Below are 24,224 nucleotides of genomic sequence, written 5' to 3' on the forward strand. Positions count from 1 at the left end.
GCCATCCACCAGTGGTACGGCACACTACAAGGAGATGTGGCCACACTTGGGAGTGGCTCTGCATGATTTCAGACAAGAGTGTTTCCCAGCCCTGCCTGGAGACTGAACCTGGGACCTTCTGCATGCAAAGCAGTTGCCCCACCACTGAGCGGAAGGGAGCAGAAGCCCTTAATAACACGGAGATCTATCCCTACTGATACCAACACTCAAAACTCTTTTACATGGATTCTTGGGTTCTACAGATAGACACCTCATCATCTGGAGAGACAAGCAGCGCATGGAGGGCGTGGACAGTGGCTGCAACGACATTATCCACTGGGTCATCCAAGGAGAAGCGGAGCAAAAAGAGGAAACCAGCGTCAAGCAGCACACACAGGACACTTCCTTTCAGCGAGGAGGCAAACTCCCCTGCCTTGGCCTGAAAACACACACCACAACGACAAAGGTTAAAAAGAGAGAGAGAGAGTTGTTGTTTTTAGAAGGCAGCACAGGGACGCTTTCCCAGAAGTCCTTAGACTGGAAACTGATGGAAGCAAATCCATTCCACTTCTTCCACTTCAAATCATGACATTTTCTCTTTTTTTATGATGAAGATTGATATCTTTTGCATTCTTATCCTCTGGCAAAATGCACACAGCTATAAGGCAACTGAGTTTCTCCCTAGGGCTCCACAAATGAGATCACTAAATACACCATGGGCAGCTGCATCTCTGGCCTCGAGGGGGAATGTTCTTCCCTGGGAATTCTGCCAAGGTGTGGCCATCTCTCTTGTCTCTGACGTTTGCCCTGTGCTTTGGAGGCCTTGTGAGTGCTTCCAAAGCACAATAATGAAATCAGGCCCCTCCACTCCCACCCACACATCCTCTATGCATTCCACAAACAATGATGGTCTACCAGTGGGGACTAAGCCAGCCAAGATCTGTAGATTCTGGCTTATATCAATATACAATTATGGCCAATTTCTGCCAGACTTCATAACCTTTTTTCGTTGCTTTAAAGCACTTAAGAACCTAATCTGGCTGTTCCCAATAGCCAACGTATTCAACTAAACCACAAATTAATACAATGCGGCAGATTTTTCTGAAACTTCACCATTAGTAGATTTGGCAGTCGCTAGTGAATTAAACTGCTAGCTGCCTTTTGTTTCCCTTAGCTGAGAGCCAATTCCTATGCATGTTTATTCAGAAACAATCCACACTAGGTTTTAGTGGTGCTTGTTCCTGGGTAAATGTGCAAAAGAACATCACTCAAACCTTTCAGGTTAGATAATAACATGATAACAGCATCAGAAGACTAGTAAGATTTCAGTCTAGTCACCAAATATATGGAGAGATCCAAATAATGTTTTATTTACTCATTAAGGAGGTAGGAACCTTCAAAAATGTTTTAATACGGCCTTCCCCAGGCTGACTCCCTCCAGCTTTGCTGCTAAACTCCACCTTCCATCAGGTCTTAGCAGCACAGCTAGTGGTCAGTCTTAAAGCAACATCTGGAGGTGTGAGGCTGGGGAAGGCTGTTTTGATCACTGACCCATCTAATAAGAAATGTCACAGTGGGAAGCTTTCTGTTGGAGCACCGTGGTCATTCTTCAACTTTGCAAAAATGACCACTTCAGATCAAACCCTGTGGATGTACTTGCATGTCACCAAACTGTCTTAATTTAGAGATTCCCTAGGGCCAATTAAAAGGTGAACAAGATCAGAAACCAAAAAGCACATTGGGGATTTGGTATATGTGGAGATGGTTTTTGTGGCATCAGAAGAAACCTGGCCACCCCGTTTCTCTCTTGTCACCCCTGCAAAGGTTAACTCACCTTCTGGACAATGTGACCAAGCACCTGCAAAGCCAGAGTCCTTTGCTGAATGACCTGGCTGCGAGACAAGTGGAAGAGCTCTTGGAGCGAGTAGCCAGCCCTCTAGCATAAAAATAAAACATCCAGACATTAGGGTATCTATCATTGTGTTACGTTACATACTACTGAAGAGACACCATCCTTTCACCTGAACAGACTCTGAAAGAAGCAAAGAAGTCAACAGGACTGTCCTCTGCCAATCGCACCACACAATCCAGGTAACAGTGCAATACATGCAGAGAGCAGGGGCCACAAGGTTCCTGTGCTAAGCTTTAGATGAGTCAAGCATGCAAGACACATCAAACGCTACAAAGAAAGCATGGGGAAATATTCCAACGTCGCTGAGCACCAACCTGATGGAGGTTATAGTAGGAGTCACCCTTTTTTATAAAGCTCCATTAGGCTCTAAGCAAAACACCAAAAACTGAGCCTTCCCAGAAGAAACACTCATTGGAATGCTACACTACACTATCCAATAGTCTGGGATCTACTGTTCAATAAGTTACTGCTACTCAAGAGGAGGGTGAGGGAATTTCCCATCCTCGTATGTGATGAGAAAAAGAAATCTTGCTCCAAGTAGCAATCTTATTTCACAGTAATTAATTCTCTGCTCCTTCCATTTTTGAAAGCATGAAAGTACTTTAGATGCCTTCAACTGAGAATCATTAATGGTCAGACCACCTAGCCCAGGACTACCTAAGAAGGAAAGACAGGAAAGAGAGTCAAACATGCAATGAGATCACAAGCATGTTCTAGCGTTCAAGGCTGTTCTCCCCTTACTTCTGCTTCCTCTCCATGGTGGTGTAGGCCCAGATGTGTGGGGAGGTCTTTATCAGGGGGAATAAGATCTCCCTTCAGATTGAAGCGTGCCTGCATTGCCTATTGGAGAAAGAAACAAATAAAATTATAACCTTTATTGCCTACTGTGCCATTCAGCTATTCTACCAATTTAGCTGCTCACACTTAGTAGGATCTAAATCCCTTAACTACCCAAGCCAACTTTTACCATTTTTTGCTGACAACATGTTCTAGGGAAGGGGACCTCTGGCCTAGGGACCAAATGTGGTCCTCCAGGTCTCTCTGTCTGGTAGGGTTAGAAACTCATAGATATAAAATAACCACCAAATGACACCTTGAACCTAGGTTACGGCCACCACAATGGACTGTCTAGGTGCCATTTTCTTTTACAGTGAAATTATCATCATCATCATCTCTATATCACTTTATATTTTAAAGAAAAAATCTCTCAGAACGGTTTCCAACACATTAAAACATCAAATAAAACAATACAGGATTAAACAGCGACAAGACATCTCCACAGATCAGTCAGCCGGCTGCCACGCAGCAGTGTCTTTTGATGCTGGGATATTGGGGGGGGGGCAGCAGAAACTGCTACTGTAAACCAGCCAGATGGTGGAGATGTTAGTTGCCAAACCTGATGACAAGACATCTTCACATGGTCACAACTGAACCCGCAACTGGTGCCTGGGCGATTTCAAACACTGCTGTCTGGCCTTTGGGATTCTCTGTAGGCCAAATTGACTCTTCCAGGCCACACCCTCCTTGAGGGCTTCTGCCTGGCTAGAATGTCTCCTTGAACTGAGATAATGCCTCTTGCTGGCCTGGAAGGAGGATGGAAAGTGGTGTGGGGCTGGGGTGGGTGTAGAAACAGCTTTTTCATGGCTGGAGTGTAATCTACGGTTACCAAGGCAAGGGTCACACCCATTGCTCTTTTGCTTCTGCCCCCTACTGGGATGCAGCCTGCCCCCGCCCCCCCCGAAGGTTCCCATAAAGGAAGGCAGCCCTCAGGCTGAAAAAGGTTACCTACCAATTTTCTAGGGGGGAGTTGATCTGAAAGCAAGAAAGAAGGGACTGTGTTTTATTCTCCTGACCTTTTTGGTTTTCTTCTGCCGAGGTTCAGGGAGGTCCTTCAACCACTGCAGCTTCTCCAACTCCACAGTGTCCATGTGGAGCCACTCTTTCTGAGGCTTCACTGGAAGGTCACCACCTTTTGGGAAAGGCAAAGGCAGACATTGTTATTCTTGAGCGTGAAAGCAGAGCATGCATCACTTTCATTGTCAACATTTGTGGCTCTGAAGAAGTGCATCAAATACTGCTTTTATGACACTACAAGGGGAAAGGAAAAAAGCTCAGAGACTGACTCATCATTGATACGTAAACATCAAAGGTCCACCAACAGTTTAATCTTCCATAAGATCTGGAGAAGGAAAGTGGATGGCGCCGTTAATAAAATTTGCAGATGAAATGAAGATGAGCTGAATATCAACTTGGACGTGGAGTGAATACAATCAGATTAGAAAATCAAGAGCACAGAATAACATGAGGCTAATGATTTAAACTGCACTCCAACAACCCTAAGAAAAGAGTCTCAAAATAAAGATACCGAGGAGAGAAAACCGATAATATTGGAAAGTAAGAGTCTTGAAAGGCAAGTTCAGAGGGCTCCATTATTGCCGTCTCATGAGCGATAATGTTTAGAATTCTGGGTCTTCACAAAGAGCCAGTGAGAAATTGAAAGGGGGAAAAAATCAACTAATTATACATTTTGGCTCTGCAGCAACAACTGAATAGGAGACTCTGAGCATAGCCAATAAGTTTTTTAATGGTTGGAACACCAAGAAGATCAATTATTTAGCATTATAGACTAGGCAGCAATGGAAGGAACAATTAGCACCTTGACAACCTCTTGAGATAAATCTACTGAGTTAACTCTGGAATGTTGTTCTAGGACAATGGAGCTTACAATTAGTAATGGAGTAAGCATCCAAATCAAGTTAAACAAAGCTCTAGTAAAATTACAGTAACAGCTTATTTTTAACCATTACCTATTGCTTATCTTTGGACTACAGTGGTACCTCGGATTACATACGCTTCAGGTTACAGACTCTGCTAACCCAGAAATAGAGTCCGATCTTAACCTGAAACTGTTCTTAACCTGAGGTGCCACTTTAGCTAATGGGGCCTCCCGCTGCCACACGATTTCTGTTCTCATCCTGAAGCAAAGTTCTTAACCCGAGGTACTATTTCTGGGTTAGCGGAGTCTGTAACCTGAAGCGCCTGTAACCCAAGGTACCATTGTACATTCATTTTATATTTTTTAAAGAAATGCTGGAATGAAGAACAAACACACCAGTGGGGTGGGTGTGAAGCAGGAAGAAGCAGAAGAGTCTTCTGGTATTTGTTTTTCCCCTCTCCATTAATCACTAAATGGAGAAGGCGGATTAAACCATGCTCTGAGTCAAATTAGTAATGTGTACCACCAGACACTAGTATTGCAATCTTGTCAACAGTTGGGGGGGGGGACTGTTATGTATTCTAGGGTTATCAGCAGATTGTTGAACTGATGAGAAACCCCTTTAGAGAAACACAACCTGGCAGCCCGGATGGTGAATGTGCACTGAACCTTTCCAAGCTTATGTTTTGTTTTTCAGAATTGGGCGTGCAACATATAGTCAGCCTATAGTGCCATTTCCTGCAGCTTGGCTCTCTCCTGCACACTGTTTTACAAGCACAGCCCCCACCAAGCCAAATCACTGCATCTGCTAAAGTTCTGGCTCTCTGGTTCTCAGATTCAGCCACAGATTCATCGGCACCATGACAGCATAAAGCAGAGTAGGAGGAAGGTGTTGCAGAGAAATGCCTCCTACATACATTAACTGGAGAAGATTACAGAGGCTTTTGCCAGGCTCCCTCACATGCACCATTACGCATGGCATAGAGTGCTGTGGAACTTGCACAAAAGGAAGTCTGGTTGAAACCCTGCTCAACAACAGAGGTCCTTGGGCAAGTGTAATAAACCTATTACACTATTTGCTGTGTGGCTAAAATGTTACTAGCCCTTGGGAGGAAGAGGGTGCAGATATCACCCCAGGCTTGCAAGCTTCCCCATCCTGTGTTCTAGTGCAGCTACAAGGAGATCAGAAGCCTTTGTTGTTGTTTAGTCGTGTCCGACTCTTCGTGACCCCATGGACCAGAGCACGCCAGGCACTCCTGTCTTCCACTGGTTCCCGCAGTTTGGTCAAACTCATGCTGGTAGCTTCGAGAACACTATCCAACCATCTCGTCCTCTGTCGTCCCCTTCACCTTGTGCCCTCCATCTTTCCCAACATCAGGGTCTTTTCCAGGGAGTCTTCTCTTCTCATGAGGTGGCCAAAGTATTGGAGCCTCAGCTTCACGATCTGTCCTTCCAGTGAGCACTCAGGGCTGATTTCCTTAAGAATGGAGAGGTTTGATCTTCTTGCAGTCCATGGGACTCTCAAGAGTCTCCTCCAGCACCATAATTCAAAAGCATCAATTATTCAGCGATCAGCCTTCTTTATGGTCCAGCTCTCACTTCCATACATCACTACTGGGAAAACCATAGTTTTTACTATACAGACCTTTGTTGGCAAGGTAATGTCTCTACTTCTGATGTCTCAGAAGCCTTAGCTCCTGCTTAACTTCAGTTTAGTGTGTCATTTGAGCCCCAAACTTTGGGTCATTTTTGCCCACCTCATCAGTTACCTGTCTATTCTAAGCGGCTGTAGTTCTCCAAGGTCTCAGATAGAGGGGTTTTCAATCGCTTGCTAGCCTTTTAGCTCACAGACAGCCAAGAGTGAAACCAGGGATCATCTGCATGTGAAGCAGCACTGGGCGATATATCAATATATAGCTCAGGACCGGTATTGGGGGGAGACCGTGACGACAGCTTCACTCGGCGGTATATCGGTGGTGAAACCACCATTGCACTCTGCCCTGGCAGAGGGAGAAACAAGTTGGATCGGTGAGTTGCCAATACAGCTTGTTCCTCCCTCTGCTTCTTTGAACTGCTTGGGCTGAGGAACGTGCTGCTGCCCTCCCCTCAGCAAAGCAGTTTCAATGAGGCTCCGACCCGCCACTGGCTCACAGGAACCAGTGGTGGGATGGGGGCTCATTGCGGCTGCTCAGCTGGGAAGCGCGAAGCCTGCCCTTCCCAGCTGAGAGAGCCCCGACCCTGCTCCTGCTTGCACTCAAGTAGGAGCGGGAATGGGGCCTGCAGCCTTGCTTGGCTACCACCTGGCTGCCTTCGCCTTGGGGTGCATGCTGTGCCTTTCCTCCCAGAAAGACGGAGCCCACCCTCCTGGTAGAAGGCAACAAGGTGGTGGAGGGGCTCTTTGATGATGCCGGCAGGTCTGCCGCTCGCCAGCAGCCCCTCTCCGCAAGGGGTAGGTAGGGTGGTTTTGCACCACCTTGCGGACTTTGCCCAGGAAGGTGGGCTGGAACTACACTGCCATGTTGAAAACCCAACATCGCCCAGCCCCTAATGTGAAGCGTGTGCTCTGTCACTGAGCTCTGATTGCAAGCTGCAATCTCTGCTTCCACTCCAGCAAAGAAAGTCCACTGGGGATTTCAAACCCCTTTCGGAGGAAGGATGGGATATAAATCTAATAAATCAACACACCCTTGTTACGGAAAGCACACTGTGGCCCCACCTGAGAGGGACCTTGAGAATCAGAAGCCCAAATCGTTGACCTTGTTGAGAATGGGCTTCCCCTTCTGAATTAATTGCTCTCTTCCCGTTGCAAGCACAGGCTGCCTTCTTCCCTCTGGCAACATGGCTGCTGCTGTCTATTCAAGATGAATTTACTCCTTGGCATCAACAGTGGCAGCTTTCCAATGCTAAGTGCTAATGCAAAATTAATAATACGTCTCCTGCTGGGCACAATGTGCTGCATGCATAACCTCGGGCAGCTTGAAAAGCTCCATTGATTTTTATAATTGCTCCTCTCTTCCCAACGATATACTAAGTCACCCCACGGACAGTTGCCCTTCCTTGGTTCAACACACCTTTCCCTCTCCTCCCAGAACCAAGTTCTGCTTCCCTCCGCAATCACATCTTGCTTCTCCTCTCCCAATATGCCATCTCATAAATCCTTTGCTATCAATCTGCTGCTATCTCCACATTTTTTAAGGCTCAAAGGACCTTTTTCCCCCCATCCTGGTGCAGAGGAAATACCCAACATTTCTCTTCAAGCAGTGCACCTTAACAAGCTATTGTTCTAGCGCCAGCCTGCTAAAAACTAAAACCCAATGCAGGAAAGCATATGAAAATGTGGGGGGAAGAAATTGTGGGCAGGGGAGGGGAAGCAGCTCTTGCGGAAGTGCTAATCCACCTGCTCTCGCTTCTTCTCCCTTCCCTCCTCTTGCACATTAAAGCTGCTCTCTCAAGAAGAGAAACAGTAAACACCACCCCTTATCACACCAAACCACACCGCTCAAATCCAAGAGCGATTCAAAGATCTCATTAAGCAGGCTCCATGAGGCAGGGAGACCCAGAGAATATAGCACAACAAAGGATCAGACAGAAGGAAACAGCCAGTGCAAGTATGGGGCCGGGGCAGAGAGGCAGGGGAGAGGTAAAACACTCAAGAAGAGAGGAATGCAACAAGGCGGGAGGGAAAGGAACAGGATGAAAAAAAGAATAAAAGCAGGGAAGTTTCGAATTAAAGCTTACGACAGAGCAGGTCTGCACAAACTGTGGCCAACAGAGCCAGGCACTACTGGCCATGTATCGTGGGCTGCCAGGTATCTGGCAATCCAGAAAGCTACCTTATACCAAGACAGTCCACTGGTCCATCCAGCTCCGTATCCTCTGCACTGATTGAAATTGACAGGGCTCTCTCCCACCAGCCCTACGTGGGGAGATGCCAGGGACTGAACCTGGGACCTTCTGCGCTCAAAGCAGATGCTCTGCCACTGAGCTACGGCCCTTCCCCTTGTTTCTGCAGTCCCAAGAACTCAGTAAAACTAAGGAGGTTAACTGTCCTCTTGGATCGACTTCATGGGTTGTGGTTTGTTTGTTAAGGGAAGCACCGAAAGCTGCCTTGTGGCGAGTCAGGCTGTTGGCCCACATGACTCAGTTATCATCCATGGAGGCAGGCAGTGGCTCTCCAGGATTTCAGACTGAGGCCTCTCCCAACCCTACCTGGACAACTCAGAGCCTTCTGTCTGAAAGCTCCTGCTCTATCACTGAGCTGCAGCCCTTCTGGAATACACTTGGAGCTTTATTGTAACGAAATGCTGAGGCAAGGAGCTAAAGAACAGGATCCCCAAACTGACCAAGATGAAGGCCTCAGAGATTCTGGCCTGACCCCTCAAGGTCTCACATTTGCAACTGAAATGAAGCCCTGAGTGTGCTCTGCTTTCTCTTTACCATTTCTTCCTCCCATCACTGTGGAAATTAAGATGTAAGTTCCTTGAGGCAGAACCTTTTCTCTCCCCGCCCCACCCTCAGATTTTTTTTTAATGCCTTCCCTCATTGTCTGGGGATAACAGAGGCAATGAGCAACTGCTTTTGGCTGTCCTTTAGCAAGAACTGCCCGCAGGTAACTCAATCTGGAGCCACTAGCCAGATCACTTAAGTACAGGAAACAGAAAGGGACCTGCAGATATGGCAAGAGTACAAAGGGTATTATTGATCCATCTCATCATCAGAACACAAGCTCCAGCAGAAGCCCACAGGTCCCTCTTACGGATTTGACTCCAATCTTGAGGCATCATAAACAATGTATTTCCTCCAAATGCACATATTATCCCCATTCCTACAATTTGAAGGGGATGGAAAGTGGGTGCCCCTCTAGCCTGCCAATCAACCAATACCTCAAGCTGTGTGCCTTTTAAGCCTAGGTAATCTACACTGAGGACGAATATACCGTAATCTAAACACAGGATTCTTAAACCTCACAGGATTTATCTGTCTTGGGAGAGATTCCGGCTAGCTTTAAGCAGCTACCGAAATCTGCTTCCTCCACCCACAACCCAAGGCCTTTTGTTCACAGCAAGTTCTAGTTTGGAGGAGTAACTCCACCTGGCAGTCAATCTCCTTCCTGAAAACCACAACAATTTCTCACTGGCTTCACCCAACACCGCAGTGCTGCAGAAGCCGCAATGGAGACCGAGCTACATTAGCAGCTTCTGCAGGTGCAGCCACTAAAACCTGTTCTGACTTATCTTCACTCACTTCTGCAGAGCAAGCGGCCAATGATGTGGTTCCTGGACTCATTGCTAGCATACTTCTTTCTCCGGTCCCCAAACTTCCTACTGTTCATCCTTGTTCTCCAATCTCACAAATCAGATCCTTTTGCTGATTCTTCCTACAAAGCCTCTGCCCAATTTGACAGCTCTGTTGTTAACTTCAAACACATCGCTTCTGGGAATCAAGATATAAAAGCCAGGCCCAGAATCACCTTGCAGTAAAAATGGGTTTAGGGTCATCTCAGAGTGGAAGCAGAAAGAGACTGTAGCTGAAAGAGACTGTGGGGGCAGGGGGAGTCCCCGAAGCGGGCATATGTTCACAAGGAGCAGGTAATGAATCAGCAGCAGCAAATATATATATACACAAAACCCAAACATATTGATTGTTCCCAAAGGACATGCAGTCTGCCAAGAAGTGAAAGTGAAGGTGCCATTCAAAACAACTCTTATCAGCAGCTGCATCTGTAGTTGCCATACTTTTCATCTCTGCCACCCCTTGCCAGAGAGTATTGCAACACCAGCAAATATATGAAAACTTCATGTAGCAAGTTTCCCACCCCCACACCCCCCGAGGTTGGGTCAGGTAAAACAGCCTTTTCTTAGTTGTACGACAAAGCAAAATTACGGTCCTGCAATTGTTTCATTTGCACAACAGATTTGAGTTGAGAATACTTGGCCTCTAGAATTGAAGCAGTGATCAAAACCCTGGAAGAACAAGCATGTATATTATATGGAAACTTGGATATTTTGCTCATCCATTGCAACAACGCGTAACTGTTCCTTACCTGTGCTATCCTCCATTCTTGTACCAACTTCTGTTTGCACGGACTCCTCCATGCCCTCCTCCTCTTCCATCACTGGCTTCTGTAACAAAGGAGCTTTCAGAGTTTCTTCTGCTTCATGCTGGGGTCTAGGCTGCGTTTCTGGATGAAGAAGCTTTCCTGGCCTCTCATGCTGCTTTTGGCTTTCTCCTTCCTGAGTTGCCTTACCATCACGTTGTGACTTTAAGAATGCAAGTAAACCAGGATCTGATAACCATGAAAATGGGACAAAATACTGTCAGCATTAAAATTCCTCCTTGATGCATGCGTCAATTCTTTCAGTCAATAGTGATTGACGCTATTACAGTGGTACCTTGGGTTAAGTACTTAATTTGTTTCGGAGGTCCATTCTTAACCTGAAACTGTTCTTAACCTGAAGCACCACTTAAGCTAATGGGGCCTCCCTCTGCTGCTGCACCGCCGGAGCACAATTTCTGTTCTCATCCTGAAGCAAAGTTCTTAACCCGAGGTACTATTTCTGGGTTAGCGGAGTCTGTAACCTGAAGCGTATGTAACCCGAGGTACCACTGTATTATTATTATTATTATTATTAATTGTTGTTGACAATATAAAAACATAAAAATGCATAACATAGTAACAAGCAAAACCAATATCCCCACTCATATCCTCATCAGGTCCCCTCCCACCTGGCCTTCAGACAGATGACTGCTTTTCAGGTTGCAAGTTAAAGACACGATATCACATTTGTGTCTCAGAAGCATCCCGTGCAAAAAAATTAATGTAAGCAGCTAACTTCAACAGACCCATGAGGTCTGTGAAAGAGGCTTTGCAGTTTGTGTGCCTGTTACAAAGTCGGCTGCATAAATTAAACATGCCAACAGGAAATCTTCAAGCGTGGAAGCGAGTCCTGGGAATGATTCCACATGTCTGAAGCTGGCTTTGCTGCTTTGGACAACGTTCTTTTGTGTAGAGTTCATGTTATGTTTTGTGCTTTCAAAACTGAAGGTAACTGCCCTGATCCTTAAAAATCAGAGGGGGGTTAATCCAAATCACTGAATAAGGTGTACAGAAGTCAGCAAGAAGTTCGTACCTAGCTGAGCCAGCAGTCGTTTCTGCTCCTCCAAGATCTGCTCTTGAGACATGGACTGCAGCTTCTCCAGGTTCTCCTTGTGGATGTTCTGGGCTTCTTGCTCTCCTCCCAGGCTTCCAAGACCTTTCCCAGTGACAATACTTGACCGCTGACTGTGTACACTACCAGCAGGCTTATCTAAAAACAAAGGGAACTGTGAGTGGTATTCATAAGTAAACCTAAACTGGCAACATACTCCACTGAGTTGATTTACAATCTGGTGCATGTAGTCTCAGACATTAAGTCCCACTGAGTTCAATAGTGCTTACTCCAATGTAACTGTGCGCAGGATCACCGCCTCAATGCTAGGGCTAACCAGCACAACCTTTTAAGGAGATACTTGCTTCTCTATGCTAATATTCAATAAGCATCTTCAAGGCTTCCACATGCCATCAGGAACTGAGAAGACTTGCTCCACAGGTATCAACATTTACCTTCCTCACCCCTGCGGAATTGGGTCTCCAAGGCTTCAGAAGGTAGGGCAGCATCTGGAGCTGCTGATCCTACATTTGTCTGCTCAGCTTCCTCAAGAGAAAGAGAAGATATTTGAGCCACTTCGGCTGCCCTCTTAGCAGCTATCTTCTGAGCAAAGATACTTTTCTTTCCACCTGCTGATTTTGCCTGCAAGAAGACAAAACACCAAGTAAACACTCCTATGTCTTTCTCATATAACCCAAAAAACCAATTCATCAACATTCCTGTCACCCACTCCAATTGGGTCAATATGTGTTATCCAGATTTTCTGCTGCCTTCAACATGGATTTCTACATTGTGTCTTCAACTGCAAGCTGTAGATTAGATAATTTTGGGGGGGGGGGGTGGAGAGAGACAGAGTCACAGCCCTTCCTCACTCTTTCCCAGATACGATGTAATATATTACTTCACTGTTAAGTGTTTAAACACCAGGAAGAGGAAAATAAATACATTTCTTGACAAAATGCAGCAAACAAGAAAGCATCTGGTTGTAGGTAAATTCTGACTAGCTTGTTCCACTCTGCCTCTATGATTAATCCAAGAGTCTGCTTATCTGAATGCTTTGCATTTCTGAGGATAAACAGACTTCACTGTCTTGGAAAAGCCATCTCTGAAGATTTTGGGACCGTAAGAGGGCAAGAATTTCACAGTAATAAATTTGATGAATGATGCTTAACTAATGGATTTTAAAATTTGCATAGTGTCTACACTCAGGCTCTATCAGAGACTTACTATTGTTAAGAAAAAAGCAGCATGAAGCATATCCACCTTGATGATACTAAGCCAAGAAGCTGCGATGGAAAGAAAAATGATATATTGCTACAGCCAAGATTGCACAACCGATATGCACACCATGAACTGTGTGGAAACTGGCAGCAGAGTTTCTGTGGATGCAGATTTGCTTCCCTCCAACAAGAGCCAAAACAGCTGGATCAGCATGCAAAAGCCTGTCTGTGCATGCAGAAGAGACTCTCTGGATTGCGGCCCATGTCTCCCATCAGCATATTAAAAAACAGAGACAAATAGTAGCACCTTCTATATTCAAAATGGCAAAAACCAACATCGCACACCACAATAGAAAACTTTGCAATGCGCTCGAAAGACTGGCTTTTTTATTTAAAAAGCAAAACAGCATTCCCTGTAACAAGCTTTTCAGATGCTCCAGCCCTTCAAGTCCATGCTGTCTCCCAGGAGACAAAACTCTTGCATGTTCTCCCCTTCTCTCCGTTGTTTTCTGAGCTGTTGCCTCCTAGAGTTCCAATCAGTAGTCTGATTGGAGTGTCTGCCAATTCTGACTGCAGCTCCCATAGTACAAATGTAAGTGAATAGGCCAGAGGTGCAGGCAAACACAAGGCCACACCACAGAACCCCCCCCCAAAAAACCCACATTTTGTAGCATGCCAAAAATGCAGTTCAGACTCCACTAAACTAGGAAGAACCCCAGGTAATTTCAGGGCTCTGCTAAGATTCATAAATGACTATGGTAGTAAAAACTGGGCAGAGAACCACTGGAAACACACGTAACTGCACAGAAGTAAGGAAAGTGCTTTGTAAAGGCCACTGAAGGAATGTGATAGATAATGTATTGCTTTATCTTACACTTCACTAATGTGAATCCACCACTCAGTGCTAGCAGGTATCCGAAAGTTTAGAATGGCTTCCTTCATCAATTTTGGAAATATGGAATAAAATGTTCAGTACCGTTAGGCTAAACTTCACCAGGAAGTGGTGTGACAATGACAACAGGAGTCACAAAAACCTGCTCTATTTCCAGACCTTGCCACTAAGGGGATAAACCAAACCAAGGGCATGTCCCACACTTGGGGTCAAGCTGGTGACCCCTCGAGGAAGCCCCATGGCTGTCATGAGCCAGCCACTGCCTCCCAAAATCCAACCAAAGCCCAACAACGTCCCATCCATCTAGCAGACTCATCACACACAACTGAAAATCCAACATGTGCACTTTTAACGTAACTCACTGCATCCAGTTTGCCGAGTCTCCTATGTAACGCCCTAGAAGCCCCAACACTTCCTCTTTTTATTTAAAGCATTTTTGGCTGCACAACAAAGTCCATCAGCAGCAGATTGCATTAGAATGAAGCATAATACACAGAACTAAAAGAAGAAGAGTTTGGATTTGATATCCCGCTTTATCACTACCCGAAGCAGTCTCAAAGCGACTAACATTCTCCTTTCCCTTCCTCCCCCACAACAAACACTCTGTGAGGTGAAGGTAAGCTAAACAAAGCAGAAGCAGGAGGCGAGGGGGCTGATAAATGTGTTGCTGCTTTTCTTACCTCTGTTTTTATTTCGGACCTGTGAAAGACTCTGGGAAACGCATCTCCAGTGAAGACAGGCATGGTCACGTTGGCAGTGCTTGTGTCACGTTCCTGCCACAAAGACACAATGCCAAATGAATACTGGTTTCATTCATTAAAGCATTACAGTGCTTTACAATGGCTCAGCAGAAGGAGTTTGGCCTTAGACTCCTGCTCAGGTCTTCCCTCAGCTATGAGATTGTAGCTGTTGCCAAAACTCCTCACTTCAGTTTTCATTTTGTACTTGTCTAAGAGTGGCCTACTTCTAAGAATGAAAGAGGCGCTAGGTTCATCAGAATTGGACAAGGACAGCTCCACCCTTTCTCCAGAAAAAGCATAAAATTGTGTCACTTGAGAGATGCGTCACTGAAATACACTTGCCAACCATCAACACTTCCATGTTTTTTTTTAAAAAAAACTTTCATTATATATATTTTTAAGACAATGTAGCATAAATTGTAAAAAGGCCAAGAGACCAGAAACAAATTATTACTAGACAATAAAAACATTATCTTGGCATTAACAAAACCGGTGTTGAATCGTCAGTTAACCCATGGATTTCTAGCAACAAATACAACAGTGCAGCTGTGTCCTTCACAAGGTGTAATTTCACAACTGAAGCATATCTGCACATGCGTATATCCAAACAGGCTACTAAATATTTGTAACTTCATTATCTGTAACTGAGGTCAAAGAGATTTGCTTCCAGTTAAGGGGGCAGAGAACTGCAGCCTTTCTAATAGAATGACTGACAGCCTCTGTTACATCCAGAGGCTGCTAATGGAAGGGTGGAGCCGAGATACTTACTTGGCCTCCCAGCAGGTTAGTCACGGCTGTTTACTGGGGGTGGGGGAGGTCAGTGTGGTGCATACGCACAGGGTAAGTCAATCTGGACACCCTCGCCCTGCTCTCTCCTAGAAAGCTAAGGTAAAGGGACCCCTGACCATTAGGTCCAGTCACGGAAGACTCTGGGGTTGCAGCGCTCATCTCGCTTTATTGGCCGAGGGAGCCAGCATTTGTCCGCAGAAAGCTTCCGGGTCATGTGGTCAGCATAACTAAGCTGCTTCTGGCGAACCAAAGCAGCACACGGAAATGCCGTTTACCTTCCCGCCGGAGCGGTACCTATTTATCTACTTGCACTTTGATGTGCTTTTGAACTGCTAGGTTGGCAGGAGCTGGGACCGAGCAACAGGAGCTCACCCCATCACGGGGATTCGAGCCGCCAACCTTCTGATCGGCAAGTCCTAGGCTCTGTGGTTTAACCCACAGCGCTAATAACTGTTAGTGAATATATAATCGGTTATGATGTCATTCAAAATATACGAATAAGCCACCTCAAAATGATGTATACATCATACAACACATCTCACAAAATATTCAAGTAACTACAAGTTGTTATACGTATCAGAGTCAAACAAAGAATCAAACAAATCAATGAATAGCGAGGAACGCCAAGCTGTCTCTCAAAGGAAGATGTCTCACAAAAGTCTCAAAAGGACAGTATATCTGGAATAGTTCAACTGTTTCAGAAGAAAGTCTTCATCAGTGAATAATTATCAATGAAATATTCATACTGGTGGGGATCATGCTAGTGGGCACTGATCCACTAATGTCCAATGTGTTGCGTTTGCATCTTTGTAGATTGTTACATTTTGCAACACAGGGGTTTGTGTTTCTTCAGATTACTCTCCTAGAAAGCAGCAGTGAGTTACCTGCCAGAAGGCAGGTAAGCGCCTCCTCCCCACCACCTTGTCTGTTACCGGTCATTTCAGGACCTCATACACAAATTTCACACCTAACAACTTGTTCGCAACATGGGCTAAGTTCTGCTTGACCTTTTCTACTGGGGCGCACATCCCCAAATACAAAATAAATGCGTCTCATGTCAAATACCAAGGGAATCTTAAACAGATATATGTACCTTGAAAGAAGGACATGGAAAAATGCATGTTGGTAAAATATATGTATACACAGTTTTGGTAGCCAATCCATGTGTTTTGCTCTTGGGTATATGAAGCCAAGCTCTAGTGTAGCTACTACACTAAAGATCTCCGGCAGCAGGGCTAAGAAGGACCATTGACCTCATAGAATCATAGAGCTGTAAAGGATCCAAGGGTCATCGAGTCCAACCACCTGCAATGCAGGAACCTCAGAGAGCACCTGTCAGTAAGGCGGCACTCACTCCATACAAAGCAGCTTCCTATAAATTCAGTGGTCAGAAGGTGCCTTTGAGCCCCAGAAGGCTTCATTTCCCAGCAAAGAAGAATAAATTAAACAACAATAAGTAAAAACGTGTATAGTTAGAAATTACGTAATTTCTGCTTTGGAATGTGTGCGTGCAATATCTGGGTTACTCTAAAGGATTATATCAGTTTAATTTTAAATGCATACTGCCCCAGCTTGAGTATTTATCAATCATTACCACAGGTCAATCAGAGGTTTAATCACTATGACTGTAGTTCTTATAAACAGGACGCACAATTATTTTGCTGAAGACAGCTGTGATGTGTTGATCACTGCGATCCAACTGCTCTCCTGGATCCTCATCAAAATGAACACGGGCACTTTTGAATTTGGATTTTTTGGGAGGTGCTGGTGTCAGTGGAGGGGGCACATCAGGAAAGTCTGAGAAAGAGAAAGAATGTGCAGAGCATTAGTGATCTCCAGGTGTTTTATGGTGTTTTAGTATTTTGCTGGAACAACCCAGTCAGATGGGAGGCATATACAGTGGTACCTCGGGTTACATACGCTTCAGGTTACATACGCTTCAGGTTAAAGACTCCGCTAACACAGAAATAGTACCTCGGGTTAGGAACTTTGCTTCAGGATGAGAACAGAAATTGTGCGGCGGTGGCACAGCAGCAGCAGGAGGCCCCATTAGCTAAAGTGGTGCTTCAGGTTAAGAACAGTTTCAGGTTAAGAACGGACCTCCGGAACGAATTAAGTACTTAACCCGAGGTACCACTGTATATAATAAAACTATTATTATTATTATTATTATTATTATTATTAGATGCCTTTAATTCCAACTGGGTTGCCGTCTAGTCTTGACAACAATATGGCACCAAAAATGGCTGCTTTGCAAACAGAAAGAGGGATAGCTGGGAACAGTAGCAAGTGCAGGCAAGGTTACAGTAAGAAAGCTGTTCAAATATACCTAGCAACTAACAGGCAATGAATAAGTGATTTTGGTTTTTGTTGACTACTAAACCAGCCTTCCCCAATCTGACATCCTCCAGATGGGGCTGATGGGAGTTGCAATCCAAAACATTCAAAGAGCACTAGGTTGGGGAAGGCTGTACTAAACCATCAATACAAAACAAGACAATTTGAAATACAAAAGGTAAACTTACCATCCAGCATCACCACATCCCTGTCATGCTGCAATGGGGGTCTCTCATCATCTCCACTCCCCAGATCCCCTCTTCTCTTATCTGCTTTCTTTACAACCTTCACCGCCGGAGAAGCTTTCGCTGCCAGGAACTGATTCTGGAACTTCAGCAAATCTGCCTCCGACTCCCCAGGCTTGGGCCTTGACAACATCTTTCTCCTTTTGGAGTCACAGCCTTCCTTTACAGAGCTTAAGGGTTAACCTGAATCAGGTGCAGAGAAAGGGAGGAAAGGAACTTTACCTGGGAAAACAAGCTTTTGAAGAATTCTTATTACCCTCTACTTTCAGACACTTTTCAAGTACCCCGAAGAGTTACAAAGAACAGGGCTTTTAATGGACAGCCCAGACATGTCAATGGCCTCCCCCTCTCCCACCCCAGTTAAGGTGCCCTGCTATGACACTCATTTGAAACCGGAATTTTGTGCAGATTGGTTGTTGCACAATTCTCTGCAAACACATTCTCATACCAAAAAGGGGGAGGAAACACAGTGTTATTGCTGCTGTGGGTGCTATTTTAGGAAGGAGACAGAATACACACACACACACACACACACACACACACACACACTGCAATCCACCTGCCTTTGATGTGACTTCTGCACAAACGGCTGTTTCTAAAGTGCTCCTTCCTTTCTTCTGCTCTTCACAGCACTTCCCTCCCAGTTTATTTATGGAAGCTTCAGACACAGTGGAGGAAACAGTAAGCAAATCCCAACAAATTGGTCAACTTTTTGTATGTACAGCAGTGCTATGGGGCTTCAGGGCCCAAGTGTTTGATATCCTAGAGAAACTGACTTCAAAAGACCACCACAGAGCAAACTGCAACCGCTCACAGGGAAACATACTTGTGATCAAAGTTTCCTTCTGTCCTTGTCCTCCCTTCAGAACAAAATACTGTATGACATATTTGTATACTTACTCTTACCTAGGCAGCAATGGTCTAGTGGTCTGAGGTCACAGAGGGTTGAAGACCCATTCATTACTATTTCTGCAGCAAGGTCCCTGCAAGGTCCTTGTCTCCAGTGTCCTAAAAAAGGTAAAGGTAAAGGACCCCTGACAGTTAAGTCCAGTCGCAGATGACTCTGGGGTTGCGGCTCTCATCTCGCTTTACAGGCCGAGGGAGCCAGCGTTTGTCCGCAGAGTTTTTCCAGGTCATGTGGCCAGCATGACTAAGCCACTTCTGGCACAACGGAACACCAAAAACAGAGCTGTCCAAGGAAACACTGTTTACCTTCCCGCCAGAGCAGTACCTATTTATCTACTTGCACTTTGAGGCATGCTTTCAAACTGCTAGGTTGGCAGAAGCTGGGACCGAGCAATGGGAGCTCACCCCATCACAGGGATTCGAACCGCCGACCTTCTGATTGGCAAGCCCAAGAGGCTCAGTGGTTTAGACCACAGCGCCAGCCTTCCAGTGCCCTACAGCCACTGTATTGCTAAGCATTTAGGAACACCAAAAACACAAGGTGCTTCTTTTTCAAGAGACCAGTGTGCAGGTTCTGTTACATACAAGGGAACTTCATGGAAAACACAATTTAAGTCACTCTGAAAGAAGATACCGGAGCACTCCAAATCACTTGCCCATGTATGTGCACAGAAAATAGTAGCTGAAAGGCAACCTGTGGAGACCTGCATTGATTGTTGCAATGCGTCCCTAATTATTAGTATTGTATAATTTATAAAATTGTTGTATAATCTTAGAAGGGGCGTGGTTGTATCATGAAGGCACCTTGCACTTCTAAATTTCCCACTGCTCTACTACTAAGCAGTCCAATGAGGTCCTTTGTTTTAAAGCACAACTTAAAACTTTTAAGGCACAACTTTAAGTCAGCAACACCCAACAAACATTAACAGACACCCCTCATGTCAGAGCAATCGATACTAGTGGCCCAGAGTGATACCAGAACAGACCTCCTAGCAACTCAACTTTCACAATCTGAAGGCGAAACAATGTAAGGCCTTTGGTCCAAGATAAACGTTATGAAATGTTTTTGCAAGAAGCATGCCAAGGAAGAGAGTAATTTTATTTTATCTCTTTTCAGAATCAGATCTAGACCTGATTGAAACATTACTGATATTCAGAAACAGATATCCAAGGGAACACCTTTAGTGTAGTGGACAGTTTTTGGGATAGGGCAGGAGTGGCTTGCCTGGTGTGTGAGAGTTGCAGCAATGTCATCCTGGCAGGTGTATCACTGCTGCTTAACAGAAAGAGGGGCAGGGCAGCGGAGGGGGTTAAGCTGTGTGGGTGCAGCAGCGGGAATGCAAGATTGGTTCCCCCAGTGTACCTGCACAGCCCTGACATCCCCACTGCCTCATCCCTCCCTGTAAGCAGCAATCATGTCTCTGCTGGGAGGCTATTATTACAGCTCTGTCCCACCAGATGAGCAGCTCTTGTTCTAGGACTCAAGAGAGCAGAGTTCAGATCCCCTCTTAGTCATGAAGTTCATTGGGTTGACTACTCACTGTCTTTTGGCCTAACCTACCTCACAAGGTTGATGTGAGAATAAAATGGGGAGGGAATTCTGAGCTCCTTGGATGAAAGGTGGGATATATAATAAATATATTACATAAATACACATATACACCATATATCTGAAGGAGCATCTCCACCCCCATTGCTCAGCCTGAGGTCCAGCTCCAAGGGCCTTCTTGGCAGTGGCACCTGCCCTGTGAAATGCTCTCCCATCAGATGTCAAGGAAATAAACAACTTTAGAAGACATCTGAAGGCAGCCCTATTGAGGGAAGTTTTTAATGTTTGATGTTTTATCACTTCTTCTTCTTCTTATTATTATTATTGATATTCTGTTGGAAGCTGCCCAGAGTGGCTGGGGAAACCCAGCCAAATGGGCAGGGTATAAATAAATTATTATTATTATTAATGTAGTAACATATAAATAAATAAGAATAAAATGCAGGCACACTTCATTGGTTGTGCATCTATGCCTTCTTTGCCGCTTACACTTTTAAAATAAACATTAAGCCTTCACTTCTGCCATTTTTAAATAGGTAAGGGGCAAATAATGCATCTGTTGCACATCAGCAAGAGACATATACTTTGCTCTCAAGTATTAAAAACAGAGTACAAAAAATTGTGTGAGAAATCACCATTAATACTCCTATTACTAATTCCACCCACCTTATATGTATTCAAACTATATTCTGTGTGTGTAGGCTGGATGAAGTCCAAAGGGTAAGACTCAAGTTCTGACTAGACTAGAACTTAAAATGCTGCTCGAGATGTGTGAAACAAATTAGCCATCTTTTGATTATGCATCTTGTATATTACACAACTTAGAAGACATCTGAAGGCAGCCCTGTATCGGGAGGTTTCTAACATTTGATGTTTTAATTTTGTTGTTAGATATGCTGTAAGTTGCCCAGAGTGGCTGGGGAAACCCAGCCAGATGGGTGGTGTATAAATAATAAAATTTATTACTAATATTAGCATTATTATCATTTACACTGCCCTGCTGTGTTATACCTTCCTGCAATTTTCTTCATGCTTTTTTTATCTCCCCACCCCCACCCCAGGGCCATCACCACCGCTGCTGTGATGTCATCGTCTATGGATGGGACCAGCGTCATTCATTTCTGACATCATGCCATATGAGAAGGCACATCAGCTCTGGGCAGAAGAGAACCCAGGGCTTGAATCTTTAAACTACTTTTTTAAAAAGGAGGAAAACACACTTAAACTTGTACAGTAGTGCAGAGAGTTCATAGAAGGCCACATGCTACTTCAAATGAGTGTTTGGGCATGGAAATTCTAACCCTTTGTTTTTCTACACAAGTTATGTGCCTATGTCTTTCCATTTGTATAGACTTTGGAATAAGGCTGTTAAATTTAATGAGCAAAGAATATCATGAGGAAGATTACAGCTAAACCATCACATACTTGTGTATGATATGCAAGTTATTTGGCTACTTGTCCTTGACATTCACCAAAGAAAGTAAAAAATCTATAAGGCAAATATAATGTGTTCTGCAATACCTATCTATCTATCTGGACTTCAACACAGGTATTCTTATTGCATGGAACTTCCTTCCTTTTTTCGGTATACTGCAAACCCAGTACCTTAATTATCAGACTTAAACTTCAAGTCCACTCAAACTGCTGGATCTTCCTACAATCTGCTGTTCATAATCACACACAAGGAACTGATGCAATCTGCAAAGCATCCATTTAACAGTTTAACCCATTGCTCTGGGAGGACACTTCTGTGTTTGTTTAAATAAAAGTTTGCATTTAAACGTGTAGTTTACTTTTCCAGCAGAGGCCCCAAATGCAATTCTGATATCACATTTCTTTAGGGGGGGGGGGGACTTGTGCTGTTCCTTCCTGGCTCCTGTCTTGCTTCTCCTACTACAACAATGGGGATTTTTCTAAAAAAACAAACAAATAGGTAAAAATCCAGGGCTGAACATGTGCTGCTGCACACATGCCAGAAACCGGTTTTGCCTTTCCTTTCTTCGCAAGTCATTCGCCGATTTCTTTTGTCTATGCAGGTACCATCGCCTCTTCTACTAGCCTCGCAGATACAACGGGCAGCCCACAGCCCCAACTCGCCATTAGGGGCCCCTAGAAACAAGAGAATCCGGTGCGTGGCAAAGCCCCCTTCAACCAATTCTAGCCTGCGGCTGTGGGGCATTTCCCTAGAGAGAGAGAAACCCGCCTGAATGCACAGACAGCCCCATTGCAAACAAAAACGCCATGTTAGGGCTCGTGTCTTTAAAAGGAGTCCACGGCCCGCTAGGACGCATGCTCCATAGTCCCAAGCGTGCGGGGACGGGATGCAAAGAGTTTGCCGCGAAGGAAACGCTCTCTAGGCATGCTCAGAGGCACTTGAAAGCCCGGGTGCCCGAAGAAGCGGGCGGGCCGTGAGTCCCTAGGCCGCCACAACCTTCCTCCTCCGTGCTAGGAAGACGGAGGCTGCCCACCCAGGAGAGAAGGAGGAGACGCGGAGGCTGCTGGCGATGCCCACTGACCTGTGCTGCGTGGGCTGTTTCTGCCATCCTTAGAGGGCGGCAGCGGCGCCTCCGCTCAGCCCAGCAGCGCTTTGACGCACATGCCTCTTGCTTCCGCCGCCGCCAGGATGGGGAGGTTTCCCGGGCGGCGCGTCGAGACGAGGCCCCGCCTTCGCTGCCATTTTGGGATGCGGAGAGAGGCGGCGAAGGGAAGCCCCGGCAGTGGCTGGGAGCGACCGGCGACCTTGCCCGGGGCACGGGGGATGCACCCCAACCGCATGTCTATCCAGTTCGTCCCACTGGTTTCCATGCCCCCCCCCCAAATAGGGTCGCATAGCCGCAGTGCCGGATTTACGCATAAACTATGTTGTAAACAAAATCTGCCCCTTTTCCCTTATGGGGTATCCAAGAGCCCGTATAGAGCTTAACGTGGGTTCCCTGTTGGTAGGAGAAAATAACAGAGACCAACCAGAGAATATTGAGAAGCAAAGCAGCTAGTAAGCCTGCTCTTTATTAAAGCTGTTGCAACAGGGTCCTCCCCTATAGCTTAGGGCCCCACTCTCTTGGGGCCACCCAAAAAATTTAAAGGGGAAAAAACTGGATGTGCTTAAGTTAGAGCTTAATGATTATTTCACTATTAATAAACTTCTTTTTGTATTTCACTATTAATATACTTCTTAATTGTATTTCAGTTCAACAATTGCTTTGATAAAGTACATATTTTGTTCTGTGCAAATGGCTTTAGATACCTATTAGAGCCATAAATTACCATATAGCATATATTCAACACAAAAACCAGCGACAATTTGTTGTTGCCAAAAGACAGCTGGACGTATAAAGGGCCCCATTACCTTCAGTAGCTTAAGGGCCTCATCAAACCTAAATCCGGCCCTGTGCACCCCCCAAATAGCCGTCATCTCTCCTCTGTTCTGGCTCAGGGTTTTCCCCTTTCGCAAAGGGGTTCTAAGCTCAGGTGGATAAAAGATGCACAAACCTCTCCCGTGCGATGGGAGCGGGCATGGAGAGGCGGGTCAAGGCCGTGCAGCTACGATTCACCTTGTGAATCTCACTACTGTATAGTGGTTTATAATCATAAGAGTTGGAAGGGACCCCAAGAGTCACCTAGCCCACCCCCACCCCAATGCAGGAATCTCAACTCAAGAATCCATGGCAGGGCTGAAGAAGGATGTAGTGCTTTACCATGTTAGATACTGTATTGGTAGGTTCCTGAACCGGTGCAGTTTTGTGGCTGGACCCAATCATTGTGCACCGGCCTCAAGTGGGCAGGTGTAAATA

General features: G+C 45.3%; 1 protein-coding gene across 3 annotated transcripts in view; it reads right to left on the minus strand.

Moving 5' to 3' along the window:
* The window catches only part of RPAP1 (RNA polymerase II associated protein 1), a 48,249-nt gene extending 25,179 nt beyond the window's left edge, over window positions 1–23,070 (minus strand). The window contains exons 1-12 of one of the 3 annotated variants that reach the window (XM_081931635.1): window positions 22,950–23,047; window positions 18,879–18,986; window positions 17,922–18,161; window positions 17,048–17,193; window positions 14,548–14,640; window positions 12,211–12,397; window positions 11,738–11,914; window positions 10,651–10,893; window positions 3,745–3,860; window positions 2,633–2,731; window positions 1,814–1,915; window positions 251–418 (exon numbers count right to left, since the gene is read on the minus strand). In XM_081931635.1, the coding sequence (XP_081787761.1) occupies window positions 251–418; window positions 1,814–1,915; window positions 2,633–2,731; window positions 3,745–3,860; window positions 10,651–10,893; window positions 11,738–11,914; window positions 12,211–12,397; window positions 14,548–14,640; window positions 17,048–17,193; window positions 17,922–18,111 (1,521 nt within the window). In that variant the 5' untranslated portion in view covers window positions 18,112–18,161; window positions 18,879–18,986; window positions 22,950–23,047. Of the gene's footprint in view, window positions 1–250; window positions 419–1,813; window positions 1,916–2,632; window positions 2,732–3,744; window positions 3,861–10,650; window positions 10,894–11,737; window positions 11,915–12,210; window positions 12,398–14,547; window positions 14,641–17,047; window positions 17,194–17,921; window positions 18,162–18,878; window positions 18,987–22,038; window positions 22,064–22,949 lie in introns of those variants that run through there. The other 2 variants (XM_081931634.1, XM_081931636.1) reach the window with 2 other exon arrangements.
* Window positions 23,071–24,224: the final 1,154 nt, after the last annotated feature.

This window comes from Podarcis melisellensis, assembly GCF_964234715.1.
Source record: "Podarcis melisellensis genome assembly, chromosome: 1".
In the NCBI taxonomy this organism is placed as follows: domain Eukaryota; kingdom Metazoa; phylum Chordata; class Lepidosauria; order Squamata; family Lacertidae; genus Podarcis; species Podarcis melisellensis.